Source organism: Nesoenas mayeri, assembly GCF_963082525.1.
Source record: "Nesoenas mayeri genome assembly, chromosome: 2".
Taxonomy (NCBI): Eukaryota; Metazoa; Chordata; class Aves; order Columbiformes; family Columbidae; genus Nesoenas; species Nesoenas mayeri.
In genome coordinates this window covers 13,376,212-13,400,911 of record NC_137543.1, presented here as the reverse complement: position 1 = coordinate 13,400,911, position 24,700 = coordinate 13,376,212, and the positions used below count along the sequence as shown (strand labels likewise).

Here is a 24,700-nt window from a genome sequence, read left to right as displayed (position 1 = left end):
ATAAAATGTTTTCACATGTTTTTAAGATGGTTGGAAAAACACTCTTTAATTGATGTAGTGATAGTGCTGTGCCAAAGACTGTAATCCAGTAATCTCCACCCAATGAATTCTGGGTGCAAATGAAAAATACTGGTGAAAACTGACTGTTCAGCGGGTCAAATCAGAAATTAAAAGCCTGAACCAAAGCAGCTTTACTTACAAATTCAGTATTAGCAGAGCTTTATCGTGAAACAACTAGTGAGTTATGTTTAAAAAAAAAAAATAGGTTGGTAGACTTAATGTTATAGCATTTGCGTATGTGGAACAAAAGATGAAACTGCTAAGCTTTCTGGTAAAGGAGTAAAACACACCATTGATCTGTTAAACGCTTCTGAATTACCAGTAGCAGCCTGAAGTGCTGTGCATGTGAGCTCAGCAGCCTGGCGTTCATCCTGTGCTGCCTACAGGACCTGCTCAGCTTGGGCTGTCCTTGACATCCATCCTGAATCTTGATGAAAGGGAAACAGGGCTGAGAAACTGCACAAATGCAGACCACCTTTTCAAAAGCAGCTTTAATTTTGTACCATATATATATATAAAAGCACTACACATTGGCTTCCATTGGTAAGAAGTTGCAGATAAGACAGTTTTTAAGTTTTTGCAATATATTTAGTAAAGTTATGCTGAATAAATGTAAGAAAAAAAACCACTTTATATAGTTGGAAAGAAGACTTTAATAGTGTTGTTATATAGCGTATTGGCCAACTCAAGGGGGTCATCTTCTCTTACCGCTGCCATTATTTCCAGTATTTGACTAAAAAAGAAACATTGATATTAGAAGACTCAAACTCAATACTGAATATACTTCAGACTGCTCTGCATGTAGAAGTACAAGCCACTGAGATTAACCTGGAAGAAAAACCTATGCTGAGAGCAACAGGGCAAGGTGCTCACACATGCACCATCACTTGTAGGTCACTAACTGCCGTTCCCTTTACACTGAACGCTGGTTGCTCACTGGTACAGATTGATCTTTGGTCTTTTGACTCATTTGGAGGTAATTAAACAGCTTTCTGTTTCAAAGAAAGTGTCATTTTGTGGTTGTCTTTATCAGTGGTTTTAATTTTTCAGAGTGAAATTTGTTAGTCTTTCAAGGCTAAAGCTGCACTATGAATAAACTGGTCTGTGGCAAAGCTTAAATTCCAGATACAGCCTTATCCGAGAGTAATGCTGCCAAAGTAACTTATTCCTACCTCCCTGTTCTCTAGATTAATGGTGATTAATGCGTTCAGACATTTGCAGTAAATGTTAGATGAACAATTTTAAAAGGCTGATTGCCTTGACACAATCCAGGAAAAGGAGGCAAAAGAAATGGTGTGAATAATATTAACACTAAGTAAGCAGAAAAGCAGGCTGCTATCCTTTCTCTATGCTTGTATTCTTGATTTTTGTATCAGTCATTCTGAAAAAAATATTCTGTGCAGTTCTGAAGATACTTTATGCTTCCATTCACGGTGAAGAGTAAGAACCTCAAGCTTGGTGGTGGAGTTTGGTGGTTTTGATTTTTGGATCTTGCCCCTTAACCTGTGCAATAGCTGAACTTCTTTTTGAGGCAGACAGAGTAGAAAAAGTTCCTCTTAATAATTACTGGAATGCAAATATTTTCTTAGATGCAGAATTAGCCCATTTTATGACCACTCCTGTGCTTTGCAACCAAACAGCTTCTTGATTTAAGGGGATGTTCAAGGTGGATGGGGTGAGATCAGGTCTACACATGTAGCAGATGATACTGAAGAATTTCACCCTTGAAGAGTTGGTAGCACTTACAGATCTATCCCCACTTGGATGCAGTAGGATGCTACATGTTACTCTATCACCCTCTATATTAAATCATTGAAGGAGAAAAAAGAAGCCTCTTGCAGCTAAAATTAAAAAAAATAGCTTCCAAGGGTAGTAGTACAGTTATAAAAACATCACCATCGACACTGAAAGGTGTCCAGCACTGCCAAAAAAAAAGACGAGTGGAAAATTCCTCCCACCAACTGAGCTATATTAAACAGTATATATACCCAAACATTAAATATACTTTGTGGCTTGAGGTAACTTTCCCCTCACACTAGATCTTGCTAGTTGAGAGTCACAAAATTCCAGTTCTCAGTTCCCAGCTACTTTTCTCCTAAGGTCTAAGAAGTTCTCAGGTTACTAATCTACAGGTAGTACAGGTTATAATTAATGTTGAAGGGACAGTAACTTTGAAAGAAGGTTGAACTAAACAAGATTTTGTTTTGTAAAAGCAAAAGCCAAAGTATAGCATGTGTGTGCTGCTCTAGGAGAGACTCCGTGCGTTTGCAGTTCTGGGGTTTCTGAAACCCTTGTGTAAGCTACAGCTACGGCAGCAAAGACGCAGGGGCTGTTCACACACAGCCTTGCCAAAACAGCAGCAGCAGAGCTCTGCCACTTGTGATCAGAGAGCTGTTTCACTCCATCTCTTCCCTTCCTCCAAAATCACAGACTGGCCCCAGAAAGTCTTAAAATACTTAAAGAGCCGTTCTGTGCTAATGTGAGCTCTTCATACGTGAGTTTCAAAGAGTATTACAAATCAACAGAACTGCATAAAATACATCTGAACACTGGGAGGTGTCACCATGTGAGCTTAAACTATGCTTTTAGCATGATCAGTGGTCTTTCCTTGCTAAGAGTTTCAAGTTTACCCCCAAAGCAGCAGAACCCCCTTCAGTTCTCAAATAAACTCTTGTTTAGACACCTTGCCAAATACCTTGATTCCTTAGTAGTATCGTGAGCAGTATTTCAAAAGCTAGTTCCAAACAGGTAATTCACACGGCTTTTCATAGAAATACATCCAGCTTTCACACACACACAAAACCAGTACTACATCACAAGAAGAAACCTTCCTGAATTCCTTTTTCTTTTCAGGGAGTTGATAACCAAGAAGATTGGCCTGGCTTTATTAACAGTTGTGAAAATTCAGGCATTTCATCTACCAGAGATGTTTAATGGAGATAAAACATTTTCACTAAAACAATATATTTCCCAGCTTTTCACACCGCTGCAAAGAAGCATGTGAAAAGGTGGCAGAGAACGGTTTCTGTACTTTCTTTCTAACTCTGTCCATAAGCCCTGGAGTTTTATGTTGATGGCTGTTATTCATACCTAAACATCATTGGATCACAGTGTTCTCTGAAACTTTGAAACTCTGAAATTGTCTGTTTCAAACAGCGTAGCAGAATGACAAAAGGACCCAAATGCAATTTACATGACAGCAGTTCACACCGAACGCCTGTGACACAAGCACAGGCCCTGCTCCGTGTCTCAGGGCTGCCCCATCCCTGGAGGCCGGAACAGCTCCCGTGTTCCATCAGTTCTAAAAGTAAATGGAACTGACTGAAATTTATTCAGATCAGGTTACTTTACAGGGTTTAATCCTTTAAAAACTACTGGTTTCACTTTCAGGGAGCTTTTTACATCCAGAGTTGCTGAAATGGGAAAATGAAGACACTTAATTTTTTTCCACAGCCTATGAAGCAATACCTTACCCAAGTTTCAATAAATTTAGAATTCATTTCTATTTACTACATTTCCAGTGAACTGATTTCTTCATTTTGTTTCCCCTGTGCAGTTTGAAGCATTTTAAATAACAGTACAGCAGTACACTTACATTATATGGCAGGGCTCATTTCTGTCCTTCAAGCAGTGCCCTATTTCCCATTTCTTTTTTGTAGGAAATGTAGTTTTAATATATTTTGATCCAGCGTGAGTATTTTTCACTCCACACCAAGGTGCATCTGGTTTAATTTGAAAAAGAGAAGAGTAATGTAACATCTCCACAGTCTTTGGATTTTTATACTGTTACCTTCAGGATTTTACATTTAAAAAAAATCCACAGTAATAGTACTTAACACTTATTTTCTCTGACATGATGAAGATAGCCAGATACACTGTATTCCACAGAAGCTTCCTGTATACTTTAAGAGGTCTGTACTTCACGTGCAAATTCATTTAAGGATTTAGGTAGTTTGTGGTTTTTCTTTCTCTGATTCAGACATTAAAATAAATACTGTATTTACAACTGACAGTAATTGATAATTGAAATGTACATGCAAAAAAACCCCCATCCCTGGTCAGTCAACTAAAATCACTGCCCCTTAAGTCAAGAGGGGAATTCAAACATTCTTCCGCCTTATACCATTTAAAGAGCAGTTGTTTCCAAATGCCGGCAGTGCTCCCAGCAGCAAGACCATGGCCACTGCCCTGTGTTTGGGACATCTCCAACAAGATGGATTTTAAAAAGATGCTCAAACAGGATTCTGATACCCGGGTACATGGAAAAATCTGTGCTTGTCAATTTGCCTTTTTGATCTTCCCCTGCAATGTCAGGAACTGACAGGGCAGCTCACTCCTTCCAGCAGAAGGCTGCAATGGAATATTTCTGAAGCCCAGAAACTGTTTTCCGAAGTGGAGAAACAGCCAGTCCTTTTCCTACTCTGAACTCCTTAGGTCTTGATTCTGCCATACAAGTGTATATCCTTGCTTAATGGTGTTGAATTCACAAACTAACCAAGATATAAAATCTTACCAGTCTCTATCATTAGTCGTTCACTAGGAATTGATTTCAGCGTTTCCAAGTTGGCTTCTGTTTTCAATGAACTAGAAAATCAAAGTTTGGTTAATTTTAAAAAAAAAAAAAAATTAGCGTATAAAAGTTTGCCTCTTAAAATGTTTTGCAGTAAAGGCATCTTCCTAAATAATTTCGTTAGTAAAATTTGTTTCATTTTTAAAAGTGCTGCTTGTAAATTCAAAGTTTGCAGAAAACGGCAACTGCGGGGAGTTCTCGGTGAAGCCGCCTCAGCGCAGGACGCGGCTCAACCCCTGCCCGCCCTGCCCGTGGCTGCCTGGCCTCCCCAACCCATGCAACCGGTACAGCGTGGCTGGCTTTGGGCCAGGGGGCTGCTGAGGAGCCAGACTGCGGAACCAGCACATGAGGCTGCTCAGGTTACGTTTGCATTATTCCTGGATTTGACACGGCAGCTTAAAACAATGTTATATTTTTAAACACTTTTCAGAAAGATTGCCTCGAAATTCAGAAGGCCTCCTTCCATATTCGACAACTTTATTTATCTACAAACAAGGATCAACCTGAGAGTAGTGGAATGGACCTAAAGACTAGATTAACTCACTGAGCTATAAGTCGAGAACTTTTTATGGCTAACAGACTAATGAGTGCAACTCTAAATCTGTCAGATGATTAAGCGTCTAGTGAGCTTTGAAAACTTGACCTCATTGTTTAAAAGAAAGCAATGAGTTCACTACAGCTGACGTTTTAAAATAGTTTTATTTCTTGGAACTTACCAGCCATTTATTCCAATATAAAGATCCAAATCTATTATAGCCGCTGCGTCTTCCTTTGTGCCATCAAAAGAATGTACCTAGAACATATATGAATATAGATGCACACATCATACATTCAAATATATGTACTTCATTTAACACTCAAATAATTTAAAAGTACTTATTAATTTTTATTTGTGACATAAATACCTTTGATAGTACACGACACATCAATACAAACACAAAGATGGGACATGGCTCAGTTAATTCTCAATTTGAGCTCAGTTCATGCTGACGTCACTTGAGTACCGCAGTAGAAGAGGTTACTGCATTTTATTAGTGATAAATCTGGGTAGAAAAGGCCTACCCAGTGATGCTGCTTTTGGCTCAGGAACTTCCCATAGCCAACAGCTGGGAGACCATACACAGAAATAATCCTGCGCACACCGAATTTTTATATTCTTTCCTCAGTATTACCTACAGGGCACTGTCAGAGAAATAGTAAGAGCAGTGTCACGTTCTCCAAGGATTTTAGTCCACTGGAACTGGAGAGATGGCCTCTTTGGTCATCTCAGGGACTAAAGAGGCACGTGGCAGGTCCGAAGGTAAAACCAGTGCAATGCAGCTGGGAACTGCAGCTTCTTGGCCCGAGTGGAGTAAGGACACTGTCTGGTTCCCCAAGCCGAGGGGGACATCAGCAGGAGAGGGCACCTGCTCATCATCTCTCCACTGGAGATGGGTTTTGCAGAAAAGAGTGAAAAGAGAAGGAAGGAGAGACTGTACAGGATGATGTAAGAGCGCAACATGCAAAGTACTGAGCTAGGGGAAAGTTCTTGCGGTAACAAAGGGGAAACCTGTGGACCGTGATATTATTGTAGGTGTGGTCTGATGTCAGCAGGACAGAATAATCCAAACATTTATTACTTTTGGAAAATCCTGCCATAATGGAAGTGTGAAAGAGCGTTGCTGGACTTTCTTAAGCATTTCATCCCAAGTTTTTCCCGTTATGTTTTTGAACTAAAGTACATGATCTGAATATCTAAAGACAGGAAACAATCAAAAATTACATCTGGATCTAATCTGACAACAACGTCTAACGTCAGAAGCAAATGTTTGAGGTTATGGCTTCCACTGGGAACACGCATCTTAATTATCTGCGGTCAGAATGCACTGCAGTTACAGACACTGAAGAATTGGGAAAAGGCCAGTGTCAATTATCAGGTGCTTAATCTGTCCTTCTGACAGGCCAAGAAAAACTGCTCACGTCAGCTGCAGAGCTTTTTCTCAGCCTATCATCTTACCTTGAAAAAAAACTGGCTGAATAAGCAACAAAAATAAAAATACTAGAACCGACTAGAAAACACTTATTAATTAATAACTTAAATCATTTAACAGGAAGCCTACCTAGATTCCATGACAAGAAGTTGCATATTAAGCAACTATTCACACTTGTGCATGTAAAAATGAATGCTACACTGAAGTCCATACTTACCACCCCTCCAACAAATCTATCTCGGTTTCTCCTCATTATATCTGTGAAATAAAATAAATGAAAATGTAAGACATCTTTATTACAGACTAAGGTGAAAGATTCAGGTTTCCAGAATTTTCACATTCAGAATCTGCTCTGAATATGAAATTCTCAAAGAAAACCCACCTAAAAATTCAGCATGTGAGTTTCTACAGTGGAGAAACATGGGCAGTTGCAGCTGTTCTGACAGGTCAAATTGTTTTTCAAAATACCTGTAAAATAAGAATCCCCTTTAAACAGAAACAGTGTAAGAGCAAATAAAGACAGTAAAAGAGTTTTTTGTCCAACATTTGTGTGCTTTTGTCCTCCAGAACTAAAGACAGAATGAATGTATTTGTTGTGCAAAAGCTCTTATTTGTGCAAGGATTTAAAAGGAACGCTTTCCCATGGCACATTCCCATAGTAGTGAACGATGGTGGAAGACAGGTAAGAATCAGCCAAAACCATAAATGCTGAAGAGTGCGCATGTATATAAACTCTCTCGTGTAGTGCAAGTGTTGGAGTTTGGTTTTATTTATTTGGTTTTTAATGAAAGAGGAGCTGACTGTGTTCCTTCCACAAAGTTTTGAACCATCAGGAATGGCAGAGTGTGGATCACGTGGAGATGAGTTTGAAGCAGCACTAGTGAATGATGTGAGCGAGGGAGCACTGTGCAGGTTTCTGTAGCCTCAAATGGGCAAAACTGCATCAGAGCTGGCTGGCAAGTCCAGAGCTTTTGTTTGTCCTTCCACAAAGGTCAGTCTTTCCTCTCCTGGGGTGGAACAAATACCAATATTTAGGCATCTTACTTCTGCCCCGTTCTGCCTATTGTCTTTGCTCTTTCAAAGTCTTCCACTGTTTTCCCTCCTCCCCTTTGTGTGCCTGCTTGCTTTCCTTTTCACTCATTTTTATCCCTTTCCTACCTTCTACTCCTAGGATTCCTTTTGAAGGAGTGGAAAAAGCAAGGCAGCCATCCTACAAAGAGACATAAACGCGTGGGCAGAGGGAAGGTAACCAGGTAGCCAGTTTCCCCAGTGGAATTTCCAAAGGAAACTAATTAGCACTGGACTAACCTGTCACTTGTCATTTGCAACTAGTTCTGACCCCAGAGCACTATCATTTCCCATTTCTGTCTGCCACGCTACACCCAGGCAGGCAAATTACTGATACTCAGGAAACACGGTAGAGCAACTAACACATGGCAGGACAACAGTGCGTGGGTGACTCGGTGTCCATATGTAATTTGTAAGATGACATCACTCGGATAAGGCCTGTCCAAACCGGCTGGCACTGAACGCACATACTGGATTTATTTAGGTGTTGCTGTTGAACACAGCCAAGGGAACGGGGCATTCCCACCATCACGTGTCAAACGTTTCAAATGCAAACTCAAGTTTCCCCACAGCGCTGTGTATGATTCACGTATCCATCAGGAGAAAGTGGCAACAAACCATTCATTCGATTTCCATTTTCCCAACATGTATATAAGAATAATAAGCAGAAAGAAAATGACGATGCAACTGGTCATTTCAGTTTCTGCAATTTTCAATATCTTCTATGTATTATAGGTTGATATTTCCCTGATAAAAGCTACCTTCTGTGTTTGTCAGTGCAGATCATTGAGATAAAACATTTGGAACAGAAATTTGCTGTAATGTTAAAAACTCACATGAAAATTCAGGAGAATTAATTACACCTACTTTGAATCTTCTTTGTAATCTAGATTCTGTGCTTAGTTTTGCTTGTTTGACAGAATATAAATTTAATTGCAACTCACAATTGTTCTTGCGGTTAAATAGCTACAATTGCTATTAAAAAAAAACAATACAAGAAAAGCATGAAGACACCAGACATATGGCAATCAAAATGGTACCAAAAGAAATCAGTTGGGTGAGTAGACTGTCATTCAATATATGCTGTTTCTATGTTGCTTCTCAATAAGGAAGCTTGAAAGTATTTCTGCGTGATTGTGTGCAGACTTTTATGTTTGACCATAAAGTTCAAATTTTCAGGTTTGAGATCAAGACACTAAGGGTGCTGAAGCAAACTGTCCTTTCTGAGACAGAAGATCTCCAGACAAACCATTCTGGATTCAGGTATGAACAACAGTGCATGTGATTGTTTTCCCCCCTCGAATTTGGTTAAGAAAACTCCTACTTCCCAGGTTGCTGAGCCTCACAAACTCCTCCCAGTAATAGAGCAGAAGTGAAACTTCTATATTCCTATCAGTCCATTTATAATGTGACCTTCACCATAAGACAAAGGCACTATCTTCATCTAACTACCATTTAAATAATCATTTTCTGATGGAAATGTTATGAGAATGGAGAAAAATTCCAACAAAGTTCTTAGGTCTTCTTTGACAAAGGAATTCCATCTATATTAGCTTTTCAATCCAAGAGAAAGGATAAAAATAACATTAATTTATTACAAGAGAAAATTATTCAGAAGAAAACACTGCATAACTAACAGGAAAATAATGATTCATTAAACAAAATGGAGGTCATGCTCAGATAACCCACAGGGGAGCTGCTATACTTCCCTTTCATGGGGTAACTGCAGCTGCTTACTACCTGTCCTAGTGACGCCACAACACCTGATCAGCCAAAAACCAGTGAACTGCCTCAGTGCATTTCACTTTGCCTTCCTTTTTTTTAGTTCATTTATCAAGCATTATTTTCAAGAACTCACCACTCTGTCTGCTGAAGGTCATGAAAGCCAGACTGTCTCCAACCCCATAGCATTCAATTAGCAGAAATAAAACCAACCAAACCTTGACTATATTTCACAAACAGGTGAAGGATGTGAAGCAGGGAAAGCTGTCCATTTAGAAAACATGGAATTTACAAACACAGTGTTTGCAGGCATCTGCCCTTGAGGATTTCAATATTTCTTTAGGAAAGACATGGACCTGTTGGAGCAGGTCCAGAGGAGGCCACAGAAATTATCAAGAGCGCTGGAACAGCTCTGCTGTGAGGACAGGCTGAGAGAGTTGGGGCTGTTCAGCCTGGAGAAGAGAAGGCTCCAGAGAGACCTTATTGCAGCCTTTCAGTACTTAAAAGGGGCCAAAAAGAAAGACGGGACAGACTTTTTAGCAGGGCCTGTAGCAATAGGACAAGGGGTAATGGTTTTAAACTAAAAGAGGGGAGATTCAGACTAGATATAAGCAAGAAATTTTTTACAATGAGGGTGGTAAAACACTGTCCCAGGTTGCCCAGAGAGGTGGTAGATGCCCCATCCCTGGAGACATTCAAGGCCAGGCTGGACGGGGCTCTGAGCAAACTGATCTGGGTGAAGATGTCCCTGCTCATTGCAGGGGGTTTGGACCACAATTCTTCACTTCCTCATATTTCTTGCTTTCTTTTATTTCTCGCTCATCAATTACCTCCTTCCGAATGCAATTTCCAGCAATGGCTCTGAACAGATCTCTTAGAAACTAGATTTATGTATTTCATATGTTTTACTGAAATAGCTCACATAAAGACTTTGTCATTATCAACCTTAATTAAAAAGGACTCACCTACCACTTTAAAAGTGATTTGTCACCTTTTGCCTGACAACTCAATTTCAGTTCACTTGATCAGAAGTTTTTACTACAGGTCTTCAGCTGCAGTCCATCAGATAAGGAAAAGCAGATATTTTTTTCTCCCCAAAACATCAAGACAGTAAGGGTCTTAAAATATGATACTCCACCAGTGTTTTAGTTTGCCACAGAAAAGAAACAGGTTATGCTCCAAGGTGTGCTTTGCTGAACTCTGTATACACTGAATTCTACCAAGAAAAAAAGCACTGTCCACTTTGCAGAATATTTTACTGTCTGACTGTAGCATTGTGAAGAAAGCTCTACCTACTGCTAACATGTAGCAATTACAAAAAGCACAACTGACCACTGCCCCCCAGTGACCAATTAACTCAGAACAGCAATATGCAAGTGCAATTCATTAATCACTCATTTGAATTTATCACTTACATGTCTCAGTTAGTTCCCTCTGTAGACAGAAGATCTCATTACAAGAATGCCAGCTGATTTTAGGGGCTGTACTCATTTCTCTCCATTCAGTATCTATGCTGCATTGTGTTACTTCAAAACACAGATCTCTCCAGCTCCTGCGATTACCTTTATCATCAGCTCTCAATTATCTGCTCCTATTAACACCTCCCTTACTAAAAGCTCATTGTTCTTCCACTATTGACTTACCCTTTTTGACAGTTCTGTTCCCTTCCTCATGCCTTTCACTCAGCCTAATTCTTCCTTCACACACCGCAGGTATGTTATTCTCCCCATCAGGCTCTAAGAGTTCATGAGTATTAGCGAGAATGAGCATCTGTCACACCCAGAAACCCGCAAATTGTGATCGCCTTTACAGAAAAAGACATGCTAGGTCTAACCAGGCAGGTAGCAAAGTGCAGCATATAGCACTACTGGAATGTAGCCATCTTTCTTTAAAGTCTCATTTCTGCCAAAAAACCCCAGATCCAACCCTGCAAATTGCAGGTCTAAACCTGACCAAATGTTACCTGGTAGAACACAAGATAAAAAAACCACTCCTGCAAAATGCTACAAGTCTATTTATAGTTATCAAATGTTTCTTACTTGAGTTGGGTGTCCTTTGGGCAAAATTCTAATCTATCAAAATCTACAAATAGAAGAAACAAAAAACCCACTTAGCATTTTAGGATTTTTTAATACATGTCCAGAAAGCAAAATGTTCAAGTACGACAAGAACACTTACCTAAGCCACATTCTCCAACCGCCATTACCTTTGTCTTATTTTTTTCAATCAGATTTTTTAATTCCGATAAATACTGTTCAGGGCTACTCTGCTCAAATTCTCCACAGTGGGTAGGATGGCAGCCAACTGTACTGTAAAACATGTCTAAAGCAAGACAGGATTAGAAAATATTAAAAAAAAGAAAAGAAAATTTATGTAAGGTATAGACAGTATTTGTATCTGGACCTTTTTTACTGCTCATAATTTTAAAAGAGAATTTGCTTTGAACATCTTTATCTTGGTGATGATTTTATTATACTGGTATTTTCTGCTTCAAAAATGTTGGACAGTGGCTCTACTGGGAGCGTGTATGTGTTTTTTAGTACACATTATTTAGTATACTCCAAAACTGCAACTCAAAAGTGAATTATTCTGGTGGAGCGGCCCTCAACAAATCATAAAATTGTCGAGGCTGGAAGAGACCTCTTGAGATCATCTAGAAATACATTTTGTTCAAAATGCACCAGCTTATCCTCAACTGCAAGATTAGCAGAAGTACATGACTTCCCTCGTGTGCCTCTACATTAAGCTGTTACAGAATTTGGCAAGCAACCCTAGCCTGACTTACCCAACTATCTAATCAAGATTATTTCAGTGCCAAAATTAACATTTTTGCTAAGTGCCTTTATGGAGAATGTAAAATCACAGGGGGAGGGAAAGACTGATATTAGGTTAAGTTGCTCAGGGCTTTATATAAAGCTAGTCCTGCTTTGGTGGAGGTGGATGGGGTTGGACCAGATTACCTCCTCAGGTTCACTCCAACCCAAGTTATTTTATGGTTCTGGTCTGTAAATAGTACTATAGAACACATTTCAGCTCAAATACACATTTAAGTAATTAGTGGAATGATATTTGCCTTTTCAAAGAAGGAAAAGGAAAGCTAGAAGAACCATGAAGAGAAAGATACCTCCCCTGTTCAAGCTGGTCATGATATATTGTTAAGTAAAAAATAAACAAAAACCCACCTGGTCAAACCAGCACACCACCAAAAATATATGCCATACCATACAAGCATTTCATCTTATTGCTAGAGAAGAGTATTTTAACTAAATTTTTTATTACAGAAATTTCCTGTAATTTCTATTTTTATCAAGAAATGGAAATTACAGAAAAGACTGATTCCTTCTAACACCCAGGGATCTAAAGATCAACATAGAAAACTCATACACAATGCATTCATCCCATTCTGAAACATAATATCTCATTTTCATCTGAGATTCTGTAAACATCTCCAAGGGCAGGTCCTTTTGAAATCTTAATTTTGAGGGTGGAGAAGGTTACATTTCTGACTGGCAATATAAATTTAAAGTGAAAATACCATTTGTCTGTGCCAGCTGCAATGCATCTTTACTATCTTGAAGACTCCCACCTGTAATCAAAAACTTGGAAGAAGAAAAGTACTGTCAGCAAGTATGTTCTACTTCGAAGATCAAACAGAATGTTCAAGAGAACACTTAGATGCAAGTAAAAACCTAGACACAGAACATCAGGAGACAATTACTAATGTATATGTAACAAAATTTCATAAATCAGTAACAAACCTCAATGGTCCTCAGGAGCTGGGAAACACACTAGGTATCAAAACCTGATTTTTTCTTTTCCTTTCTCAATTATCTTCTATGCTAAATATTCAAACCATTAAATGAGTAAAATACTTCAATTTGCAGAAATATCAACTTCATCAGACAATGACTCAAGAAACTTTATTTGCATTCAATAAATGATTTTCAGAAATATTCTCCCTGTCTTACAGATGGAGAAACTAAAAACTCCTGAACAAGACACGTAGATAAACCACCAAAGGAGTCTCTTTCAGTGTCAGGATTACAAATTTAAGAATTTCTGACTCTAGTATTTTATTTTTACCTTAAGATCAAAGGTTATCACACCAGAATGTGTGTTTTTTTGAACAACCACTTGCAAGATCTTGCACCCTAGATTCTAATAAATCATGACCCCGTTGCTTTTTATCCCTACGCATGCTATACAGCAGACTCAGCATCAGGTCGGACATTTCTGCAGTACACTCCATTATAGATGGACACATCCCTACAGTATCATCAGAAAAATAAGCTGAGATGAAATTAGCTCAGCATACATACAGCACAGGGTAAAACTCCACCAAAAAATACCATAAATCAGCAGCTGTATAGAAAACTAGAACTATTTTCAAATAAACAGATTAAGTTTAGAAACAACCTGGGATGGAACAGACTTCTGACAGCACACAGGCCAGTAGCAGGTCTGAGAACACAGCTAAGGGCTGGGAACTCCTGAATTCCATTTCTGAATCTACTCTGCATCTTGAACAAGTTCTGCAGCTAATCTATTTTTGATGCTAAAATAGGGAAATGGCTGCTTAGTTTCAGAGGGTGGTATAAAGATTACATAGTACTTACACAACACATATAAACACAGTAAAAGTACCATGATTCTGTATTTGCTGCAGTGTGGTAACTTCGCCATCACTAGAATCTTTTTTTGCCTCCCAGTTCGCTTCCCACTCTTTTCAGACAAAAGCCTTTCAGCAAACTTCCAAGGTGCTTATTCCTCCTCTAGAGGTTTATTTCTTATCCACCAGATTGAATAGTGCAGTAGAAGCATTTGTTTCAGTATGCATTGTATTCTATTTTAATTCACATTTCTTGTCTTGTCAATTTATTAAGTTGAGAGGTATAGGCAGACAGGACTACTGTAACTAAAGGAGTTTGGTGCACTGCTGACAATACCAATAACCCAGTATTTACCAGCAGACTTCAGATGCCTCAACTGTAAGAATTTACGGCCATGCCCAGCTCTTCTACAGTTACCAATCTCCTTTACATATAGAGATATGTGACGGATCTCAATCAAAAGAGTTTTTGGGCTTTGATCTGTAGCAGCAACTGTTGAGTAAGAATCAGACAGGATACAAGAAGAGAGTGGTTGCCTATAATACAACTAACATGGAAAATTATGTACTAGTTGATTGCAGCAGGTCAGAGGAGAACATCTTTCTGTTGAAACTGTATAAAAGAAATTCTACATACACATCACATATGATACCACTGAACTTAGATAACAACCACCAAATGATCCCTGCAAGTGGATGACAAGACCCTGCATAGAATACTTTTGCTTTATGCTACTGAAGCAAGTTACTGCACTTTCCACTGCAAGTTCCCAAAACATTTGTTTTAATAGGGGAGCACTAAGAAACCAAAGTATTATAAAGCTGTTTAAAACACTAAAGAAATTTTAGTATAAGAAATTACCTTTTTAACGCCAACTTTGACTGCTCTCTCTACCACATCCAAAAAGTCGTCTGCAAAAGTTCATTAAAATGTCACAAACTCAAGGTTTTATAGCATAACTTAACTACTTTTCAACTACAAATCACTTCCATGCAGTCAAAATGCCTATCAGGAACAATCTTTTAAACCACACTTGATTAATCTTTAGAAGACAGTAACAAAATCAATAACTGAAGTTCCAATTTAAACCCAAGAAGTCAACAGAAGTTTTTCCACATACTTTAGGAAACTCTGTCTTTACATCTATATCTAAAGGCCATGAGAGCAAAGAAAGCATCAGTTGTAACCAGTAACTACAATTCAGCAATGCAATATTTGACAGTTTATTGTTCATAATTCTCAAATCAGTTTTTCCACGCAATCCTAATATAAATAGATCAGCAACTGCCCATTTTGCTCTAGAAGCAAGAGTTACCTGTATGATGGCTTAACAGCAATTAAGAGAATGTATTTTGCTTAGAACACCAAACTTATTTTTGTTGCACTTTCTTCAAGTCCCAGTTTTGAGGAGAAAAAAACTCTAACCTCATGTTCTGATATGTAAGAGGTTTCTATTTTAATTAGACGGATTCTGTCTTTCAGCAGATACAAAGAAACATTTACCTTGATGTTTTTGTGTTCCCCTGTAGATTCCTCTGAACATAGGATCTGTCAGGTTAATACCAATATCTATGAAAAAGACATAGACAAAAATTAGATATTAGAGTTGCTATAAATTTCATTTGGAGCATTAGTCAATTAGGGAAGACAAAAGTGTATTGTAGTAGTCCCTGACTACCACATTCACAGGCCATATAAAGCTTAAGTGTAAGTTTATTTGCATAAATTAAGAGCTTAGTCCTTACTAGAAGTGACTGAAAAACAGAATTTTGGCCGCCTGTGCAACTTCAGACTTTTTCTACGGGTGTATAAGACACACCCTCGTAAACACCAAAGCTAATGCATGTATACTGTTTATTAAGGGCAAGTGTAGAGTCTTGCATCGGGGCAGGAAGAACCCCAGGTTCCAGTATAACTGGAGAAAGACCTGTTAGAGAGCAGCACAGGGGAAAGGGACCTGGGGGTCCTGGTGGACAACAGGATGACCATGAGCCAGCACTGTGCCCTTTTGGCCAGGAAGGCCAATGGCATCCTGGGGTGTATTAGAAGCGGGGTATTTAGTAGGTTGAGAGAGGTTCTCCTTCCCCTCTACTCTGCCCTGGTGAGACCACATCTAGAATATTGTGTCCAGTTCTGGGCCCCTCAGTTCCAGAAGGACAGGGAACTGCTGGAGAGAGTCCAGCGCAGGGCAACGAAGATGATTAAGGGGAAGTGAAGCTTCTCCCTTATGAGGAAAGGCTGAGGGAGCTGGGGCTCTTTAGCTTGGAGGAGACTGAGAGGCGACCTCGCGAATGTTTATAAATATATGAAGGGTGAGTGTCACGAGGATGGAGCCAGGCTCTTCTCCGTGACAACCAATGATAGGACAAGGGCCAAGGGCCAATGGGTACAAACTGGAGCACAGGAGGCTCTACTTAAATATGAGAAGAAACTTCTTCTCAGTGAGGGTGACAGACACTGGAACAGGCTGCCCAGGGGGGTTGGGGAGTCTCCTCCTCTGGAGACATTCAAAACCCACCTGGACACATTCCTGTGTAACCTCATCTGGGTGTTCCTGCTCCGGCAGGGGGATTGGACCAGATGATCTTTCATGGTCTCTTCTGATCCCTAACATTCTGTGATTCTGTTATTGTTTTCACACGAAAATATAAACTCGTCTCTGCCAACAAGCAGCAGGGAAGGAAAAACGCAGCATCCGACGTACAGCTCCGCAGAGGGCCGGGAGCAGCAGCAGGGCCGGGAGGAGGAGGAGGAGGAGGAGCGGCAGGGCCAGGCTGCCTCCCACAGCTGCCCGTTCGCCCCGCCCGGGCGGCAGCACGGACAGCACCCGCGGTGCGACACCGCCCGCAGCCCCCCGGGTCTGCCCGCCCTTCTGAGGTTATTCAGAATCACAGAATCATTTCAGCTGGAGCAGACCCTCAGGAGTCCAACCACAGCCTAACTCTGGCACTAAACCATGTCCCTAAGAACCTCGTCTAAGCGCGGTTTAAACACCTCCAGGGATGGTGACTCCACCACTTCCCTGGGCAGCCTGTTCCAATGCCTGACAACCCTTTACGTGAAGAATTTTTTCCTAATATCCAATCTGAACCTCCCCTGACGCAACCTGAGGCCATTTCCTCCCATCCCATCACTTGCTACTTGGGAGAAGAGCCCAACCCGCTCCACGCTACACCCTCCGGCCGCATTTCCGAAGAGCACCAACACCTTCCCCCAGGCCCGCTCCGCGCAGGCACGGACACCCACGGCTACCGCGCAGAGGGGGACGAGAAGCGGCAGAGCCCCAGAGCTCCGGGCACGGCCCCTCAGCGCCCTGCGCGCAGCCCAGCGGCGGCACAGACGTTCCCGAACTCCTCCTGTGGGCCCAAGAGCACCCGGCGCCCCGGCCCCGCGGGCGGGACGAGGGCAGGTCCTGTCACCCGAGCGGCCCCGCCCGCCGCGCTCGGCCCCTCACGGCGCAGCGGGGCTCCCCGCGGGCCGGGCACGCGTGGCGGCTGCCACAGCCCAGCACGGGCGGGGTACGGGGAGCCCCGAGGCGAGGCGGCCCTGCCAGCCCCGGGACGGGGGACGCACCGACGCGCTCCGCTCCCCTCACCGATGAACCTGGCCCGGCTCATGGCTGCGGCGCGTCCTCCGCGTTCCCGTCAGCGCCCGCGCGGGGCGGCCCCTCCGCGTTCCCGTCAGCCCCCGCGCGAAGGTGAGGGGTAGGGCAGCGCGCAATGGCGGCCTACCTGACGCACCAGCAGAGAGTGCTGAGGCTGTACAAGAAAGCCCTGCGGCACCTGGAGTCCTGGTGCATCTACCGGTGAGAGGCGGAGGGGAGTGGGCCTGGGGAAGCGTTGGGGCCTGGGGGGGCCGGCCTTCCGAAACGGGCTGGGCTGGGGCCTCGGCCTCTTCGCTTCTCCCGGTCGTGACTGAAGGAAAAAGCCTGAGGGGTCACTTGTCTGTGCCTGCCACAGGCCGTATGGGAACAGAAACTCCTCACAGCTCCTGGCCGAACTCTGTATTTGCGATGGTGGGACTGATGACGTTGCCAAGTTGGTTTCTCTATCTGGTTATTTTTTTTTCTCTAATGTGCGTCACTGTGCTTAACCTCTGAGGCTGGGGGAGCTGCGGCTCTTTAGCTGGGAGGTGAGGAGACTGAGGGGTGACCTCGTTAATGTTCATAAATATGGAAAGGGGGAGTGTCAGGAGGATGGAGCCAGGCTCTTCTTGGTGACAACCAATGACAGGACAAGGGGTAATGGGTTCAAACTGGAACACAGGAGGTTCCGCTTAAATTTGAGAAGAAACATTTTCTCAGTGAGAGTGACAGAACTTGGAACAGGCTGCCCGGGGGGGCTGTGGAGTCTCCTCCTCTGGAGACATTCAAAACCCACCTGGACACCTTCCTGTGTAACCTCATCTGGGTGTTCCTGCTCCGGCAGGGGGATTGGACCAGATTATCTTTTGAGGTCCCTTCCAGTCACTAACATTCTATGATTCTGTGATTCTCTGTCTGCAGAGACAAGTACCGCTACTTTGCTGTCCTCCTGAGAGACCGATTTGATAAGAATAAGGATGTGAAGGATATGGTGAAAGCAACAGAGCTGCTGAGGGCCGGTGAGGAGGAGTTCTGGGCAAACCAGCACCCCCAGCCCTACATCTTCCCTGACTCCCCGGGGGGCACCTCCTATGAGAGATACGAGTGCTACAAGGTAAAGTGGCCTGTAAGATTGTATATTGCTGTGCTTACCTTACTCTTCTTTTAGTTGGTGTCAGGTGAGTGCTTTAAGTGGACTGAGCCAGCACTGTGTCCTTGTGGTCAGGAACACCAATGGCATCCTGGGGTGTATTAGAAGGGGGGTATTTAGTAGGTTGAGAGAGATTCTCCTCCTTCTCTATTCTGCCCTGGTGAGAACACATCTGGATTATCGTGTCCAGTTCTGGGCCCCTCAGTTCAAGAAGGACAGGGAACTGCTGGAGAGAGTCCAGTGCAGAGCCACAAAGATGATGAAGGGAGTTTCCTCTTATGAGAAAAGGCTGAGGAAGCTGGGTCTCTTTAGCTTGGAGAAGAGGAGACTGAGGGGGGACCTCATGAATGTTTATAAATATGTAAAGGGTGAGTGTCACAAGGATGTAGCCAGGCTCTTCTTGGTGACAACCAATGATAGGACAAGGGGCAGTGGGTACAAACTGGAACACAGGACGTGCTAAATATGAGAAGAAACCTCTTTATGGTGAGGGTAATGGAACACTGGAACAGGCTGCCCAGGGATGTGGAGTCTCCTCTGGAGACATTCAAAACCCGCTTGGACACCTTCCTGTGTAACCTCATCTGGGTGTTCCTGCTCCAGCAGGGGGATTGGACTGGATGATCTTTCGAGGTCCCTTCCAATCCCTGACATTCTGTGATTCTGTGATTGATAGGGCTGCAGCTTGACTCAGCAGTATCCTTTGTCTAATAGCTTACTGTCACTGAACATCTCACCACTTGTGTGGGAGAAGCTGTCCTGCTTCTCTGATCCTGGAAAATGGCGTTTGTTGTCTGTCTGAACACAGCCAGAGTCTTTTCGCTGCAGTAAACATCTGCTCTTTGGCCAAAGGGCAGCTGTTCTGTGATGGGTTAGGCAGGCACAGCGAAAGGGCTGGAGCTGAGCTGTGAGAAGTTATATTTTTAGAATTTAGGGCACCTATAGAGGCTTCTTTTTTCTCTAGATTGTTCTGTTTAGGAGGAAAGAAACAGGTTTCATAGAAAAACACAGGTTTTTTACTTGATTAACATTGGTTCATTTAATGCATTATGAGAAGTTAATTCTAACCTAGAGAGTGGATGCATCAATTTTCTCCTGACACAAGACTAGGTCTGATCAAATCTTTACATCTAAGAAGCCATGTGAGAGGAAGAATCTGATGTGGGGTTATCAGAGGCAGAGTAAAAAACAGAAGTGAAAAGGGAATAGAGGGACTTAAGCCTATGCTAGGGTCATGGGCCTTAACAGTAGTAGAGATAATAGTGAGAGAAAATCCAGAGAGAAGAGGGTGCAGTGAGCAATAAGTGGTCAAGATTAGTATTCATATAGAAATATAATCTGGTTTATGTTCTCTTTGCTCAATTTGAAAGGCTAAAATTGTCCTTTAACAAAATGGCTGTCCCAAGGATTTGGCTGCTACAAAATGTAGCTTTCAGATCTCAGGCTGTTTGGTGGTTTTAATTGGTATTTTAGGTGAGTGGATGATTTTTTAATTTTTTTTTTTAATTATTAGCAGCTCTGCTGTTTCTGTTCAGCCAAAGGTTTACTCAGTGATGAGAATCACGGCAGGAGGCTGAAAGTGTAAATGTCACTGGATGAATCGTGTTATTGGAGCAACTTCTAAATTTGCTTTTTCCAGAACTGTGTCTCTTGCGGGGTTTTGTCCTGTTTTTTGTTGGTTGTTTTTTTATTTGTTTATTTTATTTGGTTTGGGTTGTGGGGGTGTTATGTGTGTGGTGGTGTTTGTGTTTTTTGTCGTCATTGGGTTTTGGTTGTTTGGGTTTGGTTTTGGTTTGGTTTTTTGTTTGGGTTGGGTTAGGGTGGTGTTTGTTTTTGTTTGGTTTGTGTTTGTTTTTTTGGGGTTGTTTTTGTTTTCTAATAAAAGTTCCCGTCACTGATATACCACTGCAGAATTTTGAGTTTCACTTTGTTTGTCTTTTGTGACTGGGTATCTTAGAGGTCAGACCATTATCAAGATCTTAAAGGCCAATAAATTTTCAGTAGTTGTAGACAAGCAGCAATGAGCTGTGAGGTTCTCTCAAATAAAACAAATCCATAGTTTGAGGAAAGGATTTCTCAAACCTGCTGATTTTGGGAGTAGGAAGGGAAAGAATGAAATCCTCTCTTCCATCAGATGGAATTTACAGTAAATCGAGATGATCTGGTACTTGTCTTCAGAATGCTGTGATTTATGGTGTGATGTCTTCCTGTGATTTAGGATAATGTGTGGAACAAAGATTAAAAGCTCTGAGCTCTGTCATGTCGTTCTGTGAGACTAACAGTGGGCAGGTAGCTCTTAAGTGATGTTTTTATGTAGCGCTTTATTTCCTGGGCTATTTATCCATTTTAATACTGGTTTCAGTGATTGCATTCAGTTCTTTAGTGTGTGTGCGTGCTATATATGATTTCATATATAAAAATAATATATCTGAAACTGTTAATTCTTTAAAACAGATTCCTGAGTGGTGCTTGGATTTCTGGCACCCCTCTGAGAAAGCCATGTATCCTGATTACTTTGCCAAACGAGAGCAGTGGAAGAAGCTGCAGCAGGAGAGCTGGGAGAAAGAGGTCAGTGCTTGCTCAATGCAGAGTAACAATGCCTTGTTAGCACGCGAGTATTTTGTGTGATGTTTAGATGTGTTCTTGGAAAATATCGGAATGCGTTTGCAGTCGTGTTTAGACTCTGCTTTACTAGAACTCTCCTCAGCATGAAACACTGACTTAAAATGCCTCATCTCAGAGCTACAGCTTCTTAAAGGCTGCAAAGGGAATTTGAAGTTAAAGCTGAACCTGCAGCTGGTTAGTGCAGGGCTGTTGTAGCAGCTTTGCTGAAGGAAATTCCAAGGGGATGAGATTAATGACCAGAGAATTCCTCTTCTGCCGCTGTGAAGCTCTGAACACTTTCTGGTTGCACCTTTGGAACTGACTTCACACAGTGTTCATCATTTGGGAATGGAGAAGAGTTTCTGGCCAAGCTAAACTGAGATTCAGTTGGGAAAAGTTGATGGTCTTAGAATAATTCTTTAATTCAGTTGTAGAGAACTAGTTGGATTGTATGTAGTGTGGAACCCTATCAGAATTAATGTAGTGGCAGGTGGCACTTAGTGCTGTTGCAAGAACCCTGTGTTGGGAACCCCTGAGGGGCTGTTGGCGGCACGCAGAGCTGGAGGTGTCCTGCTGACTGCAACGGGGCTGCTTAGGGCTGCTAATTATATAGCAGCTTTGAAAGCAGCAAGAGAACACGGTTTGCTTAATGTAGCACTGGCAGACATTAATTACTTGGAAATAAAGACCTTTTAAGTAGAAAATTCTCTTGTAAATCACTTTTTACTCCTCAAAATTCCTTCTTGATTAGGTAATATGAGCCTGCAATGATTATCGAGTTTAAATGAATACTGAGAAACAAGGAACGTGTCTGTCAGCCCCAGGGGTTCTTGCTGGTTCTTCCCTTCAGAAGCATGGGCGTTTTGCTCGCAGCCTGGGCACTGAAAACCACGCGATGGAAATGTGCATTTATGTGCTAAAGTGATTTTATGTCTTTTCCAGATTAAGCAGTTAGAAGAAGAAACTCCTGCTGATGGTCCAAGAACTGAAGCTTTGCCTCCAGCTCGTAAGGAGGGGCATCTGCCACCGCTGTGGTGGCAGTATGTGACAAGACCTCGTGAAATTCCCATGTAAAAGTGTTATTTCACGTGATAATTGAAACTATGTTCTGTAGGCAGTAGCCATGTCAGTGACTGCATGCTACTCGAAGTAATACAAAAGAAAGCCAAATAAAGTAAAATAGAAGGCATTTTTCTGACATCTTGTTCTTCTGGTATAGCATGCACACGCTTCCAGTTTGTGCAATGTAGATGACTGTACACTAACTACCCACCCAAAACATTTGAGAAGATGGACCAGCCTGTGAAGATGTCTAAATGTGGCACTGACACCAGAGCAAGGTGACTGTACCTTGCAGCTTTCACACTAAGGTAGAAAACTCAAGTGTTGAGACTGAAGGTGAGCTCAGAGGGGTGGCTTCACTGGGGGCTGGCTCAAACAAGAAGCGACCAAGCTGAGAGTGATGCGGTGTGGTGAGAGCCTGAGTCCCATTGTGGGGAAAGGGGAGAGGGAGCGGAGGCCTAGAGAGAGTTGATGAAAATTAATAAACAATATTTCCATGAGCCTGATAACTTGGGGTCAGGCACTAAATACAGGCATGGTGGTTTGTGTTTGTGCTACAGCTGGGATTTGGTTGCTCCTGGAGTGAGGGTATTTCTAACGCTGCTTAGGGGCGAAGGACATCTTGCCTTCCCTCCCCACCTCGTTTGCCTTTTGGCTGCATTTTTCACCAAGGTATTGAATCTCACAAGACATAAACCTTCCTTACATTGGCACGTGTCCCCCCGTTGTGGATAATGTTGCTGTAGAGCAGAACCAAGTTCATCCCCATGTAAACTTACTCCTAGGTAACTACAGAGCTCCTGCGGAGGAACGTGGCTCTTGTGTGCGCATTCATGGATCATGAACAGCTCTGGCACCCACTGTATGATGAACCAAGTGTGGAAGCTGCTTCCAACCACCTTCCCAAAGCGGCTGTGTAAGACAAAGGAAATTTTGCTAACTAGTCCCCTAACCTGCCAGTAAGAGTAGGTGGGATAGGGCTGCCTGGCAGAGCTCATAGGGAAACCTTCCTGGCTCTTCTGCTCTTGTATTTTTAGGGCTAGAAAAGAGGTGATTTGGGTTACCTAATCTGATTTCTACAGAAGCTCTTTGTACCGTATTTAAACCCAAGGCTTAATTTTCCTATAAATGCCAACTCAAACTGAGATGGCAAAGGCACCAACTTCAGCTGCTTTAAAAACTAAACGTATTTAGCTTGGGTATAAGAAAGGCTTTAATCTGGCTGGTTTTTGGAAATTGTACATGTTCCTCTCCCGTAAGCCAACATGCTAAAACATGCCTGAATTTTTAAAAAAACCCCACAAACTACAAAAAAGAAAAGACAACTTTGTATTCCACTGTGGTAATTCCCATCTTCCCAAGCAGCTGGCTCGCTTTTCTGCCTGTTAATCCAGGGGCAGCAGCAGCACGTGAATTGACAAAAACTGTCTCCCCTTCCTGCACCTCACCTTCCCCCAAAAGGTGCTTCCCTGCCCCGTGCTTTGCTTCTCGGGGCTCTGAGCAACCTGATCTGGGTGAAGATGTCCCTGCTCATGGCAGGGGGGTTGGACTGGATGAGCTTTGAAGGTCCCTTCTGACCCCAACCATTCTATCACAGAATCACAGAATGGTTGGGGTCGGAAGGGACCTCTGGAGATCATCCATCCCACCTGCTAAAGCAGGTTCACCAGAGCAGATCACACAGGAATGTGTCCAGGTGGGTTTGAATGTCTCCAGAGAAGGAGACTCCACAACCTCCCTGGGCAGCCTGTTCTAGGGCTCTGGCACCTCAAAGTAAAGCTGTTCTCCTCATGTTCAGATGGAACATCCTGTGCTTCAGTCTGTGCCTGTTGCCCCTCATCCTGTCATTGGGCACCACTGACAGGAGTCTGGTCCCATCTTGACACCCACCTTTGAGATATTTATAAACATCGATAAGATCCCCTCTCAGCTTCTCAAGGCTGCACAGCCCCAGCTCTCTGAGTCCTTCCTCATAAGAGATCCTGTGATCATCAGTGCTGCAGCTTTGCTCTGCTACTGCGCTTTCAGTGCACACCAGTAAAACACAGCTGGATGTGACTTCATTTCATTTACTTATTTGTTAATTCTCCTTTGCTTCTGTTAGAGGCTGAACCTGTGTGATCTTCCTAAGTCTGATGAAGGACACCATGGATACCTGGAGCTCTGGAAGCATAAAGTCTTTTAAGAACTGAAATACAGAAGTTTTCCAGCAGTTCTTTATTTATAATGTAGGCTTAAGCAATCATTACAATGTAAAGGGAGACACACTTACAGCAATTATTTATACCAGTTTAGAACAAA

General features: G+C 42.3%; 2 protein-coding genes across 17 annotated transcripts; one reads left to right on the top strand and one right to left on the bottom strand.

Annotated features, from left to right (window-relative positions):
* Nucleotides 1-33: 33 nt before the first annotated feature.
* TATDN1 (TatD DNase domain containing 1) lies at nucleotides 34-17,747 on the bottom strand. 15 transcript variants are annotated; one of them, XM_080340175.1, is made up of 12 exons: nucleotides 17,596-17,747; nucleotides 15,504-15,569; nucleotides 14,862-14,911; nucleotides 12,926-12,989; nucleotides 11,569-11,712; nucleotides 11,430-11,472; nucleotides 6,983-7,086; nucleotides 6,818-6,858; nucleotides 5,347-5,423; nucleotides 4,574-4,644; nucleotides 3,656-3,782; nucleotides 34-793 (listed from the first exon to the last, which is right to left on the bottom strand). In XM_080340175.1, exons 1-12 carry the CDS (start codon nucleotides 17,615-17,617, stop codon nucleotides 691-693), a joined length of 912 nt encoding a protein of 303 aa, XP_080196301.1. In that variant the 5' UTR covers nucleotides 17,618-17,747; the 3' UTR covers nucleotides 34-690. The 15 variants fall into 15 exon arrangements, with proteins under 15 accessions (XP_080196301.1, XP_080196304.1, XP_080196302.1 ...); XM_080340178.1 differs by having other exon boundaries at nucleotides 6,983-7,068; XM_080340176.1 differs by lacking the exon at nucleotides 11,430-11,472 and adding an exon at nucleotides 7,759-7,810 and having other exon boundaries at nucleotides 6,983-7,068.
* Nucleotides 17,627-22,640, top strand: NDUFB9 (NADH:ubiquinone oxidoreductase subunit B9). 2 transcript variants are annotated; one of them, XM_080340186.1, is made up of 4 exons: nucleotides 17,627-17,805; nucleotides 18,505-18,697; nucleotides 21,188-21,301; nucleotides 22,280-22,637. In XM_080340186.1, exons 1-4 carry the CDS (start codon nucleotides 17,720-17,722, stop codon nucleotides 22,409-22,411), a joined length of 525 nt encoding a protein of 174 aa, XP_080196312.1. In that variant the 5' UTR covers nucleotides 17,627-17,719; the 3' UTR covers nucleotides 22,412-22,637. The 2 variants fall into 2 exon arrangements, with proteins under 2 accessions (XP_080196312.1, XP_080196311.1); XM_080340185.1 differs by lacking the exon at nucleotides 17,627-17,805 and adding an exon at nucleotides 17,908-18,037 and having other exon boundaries at nucleotides 22,280-22,640.
* Nucleotides 22,641-24,700: the final 2,060 nt, after the last annotated feature.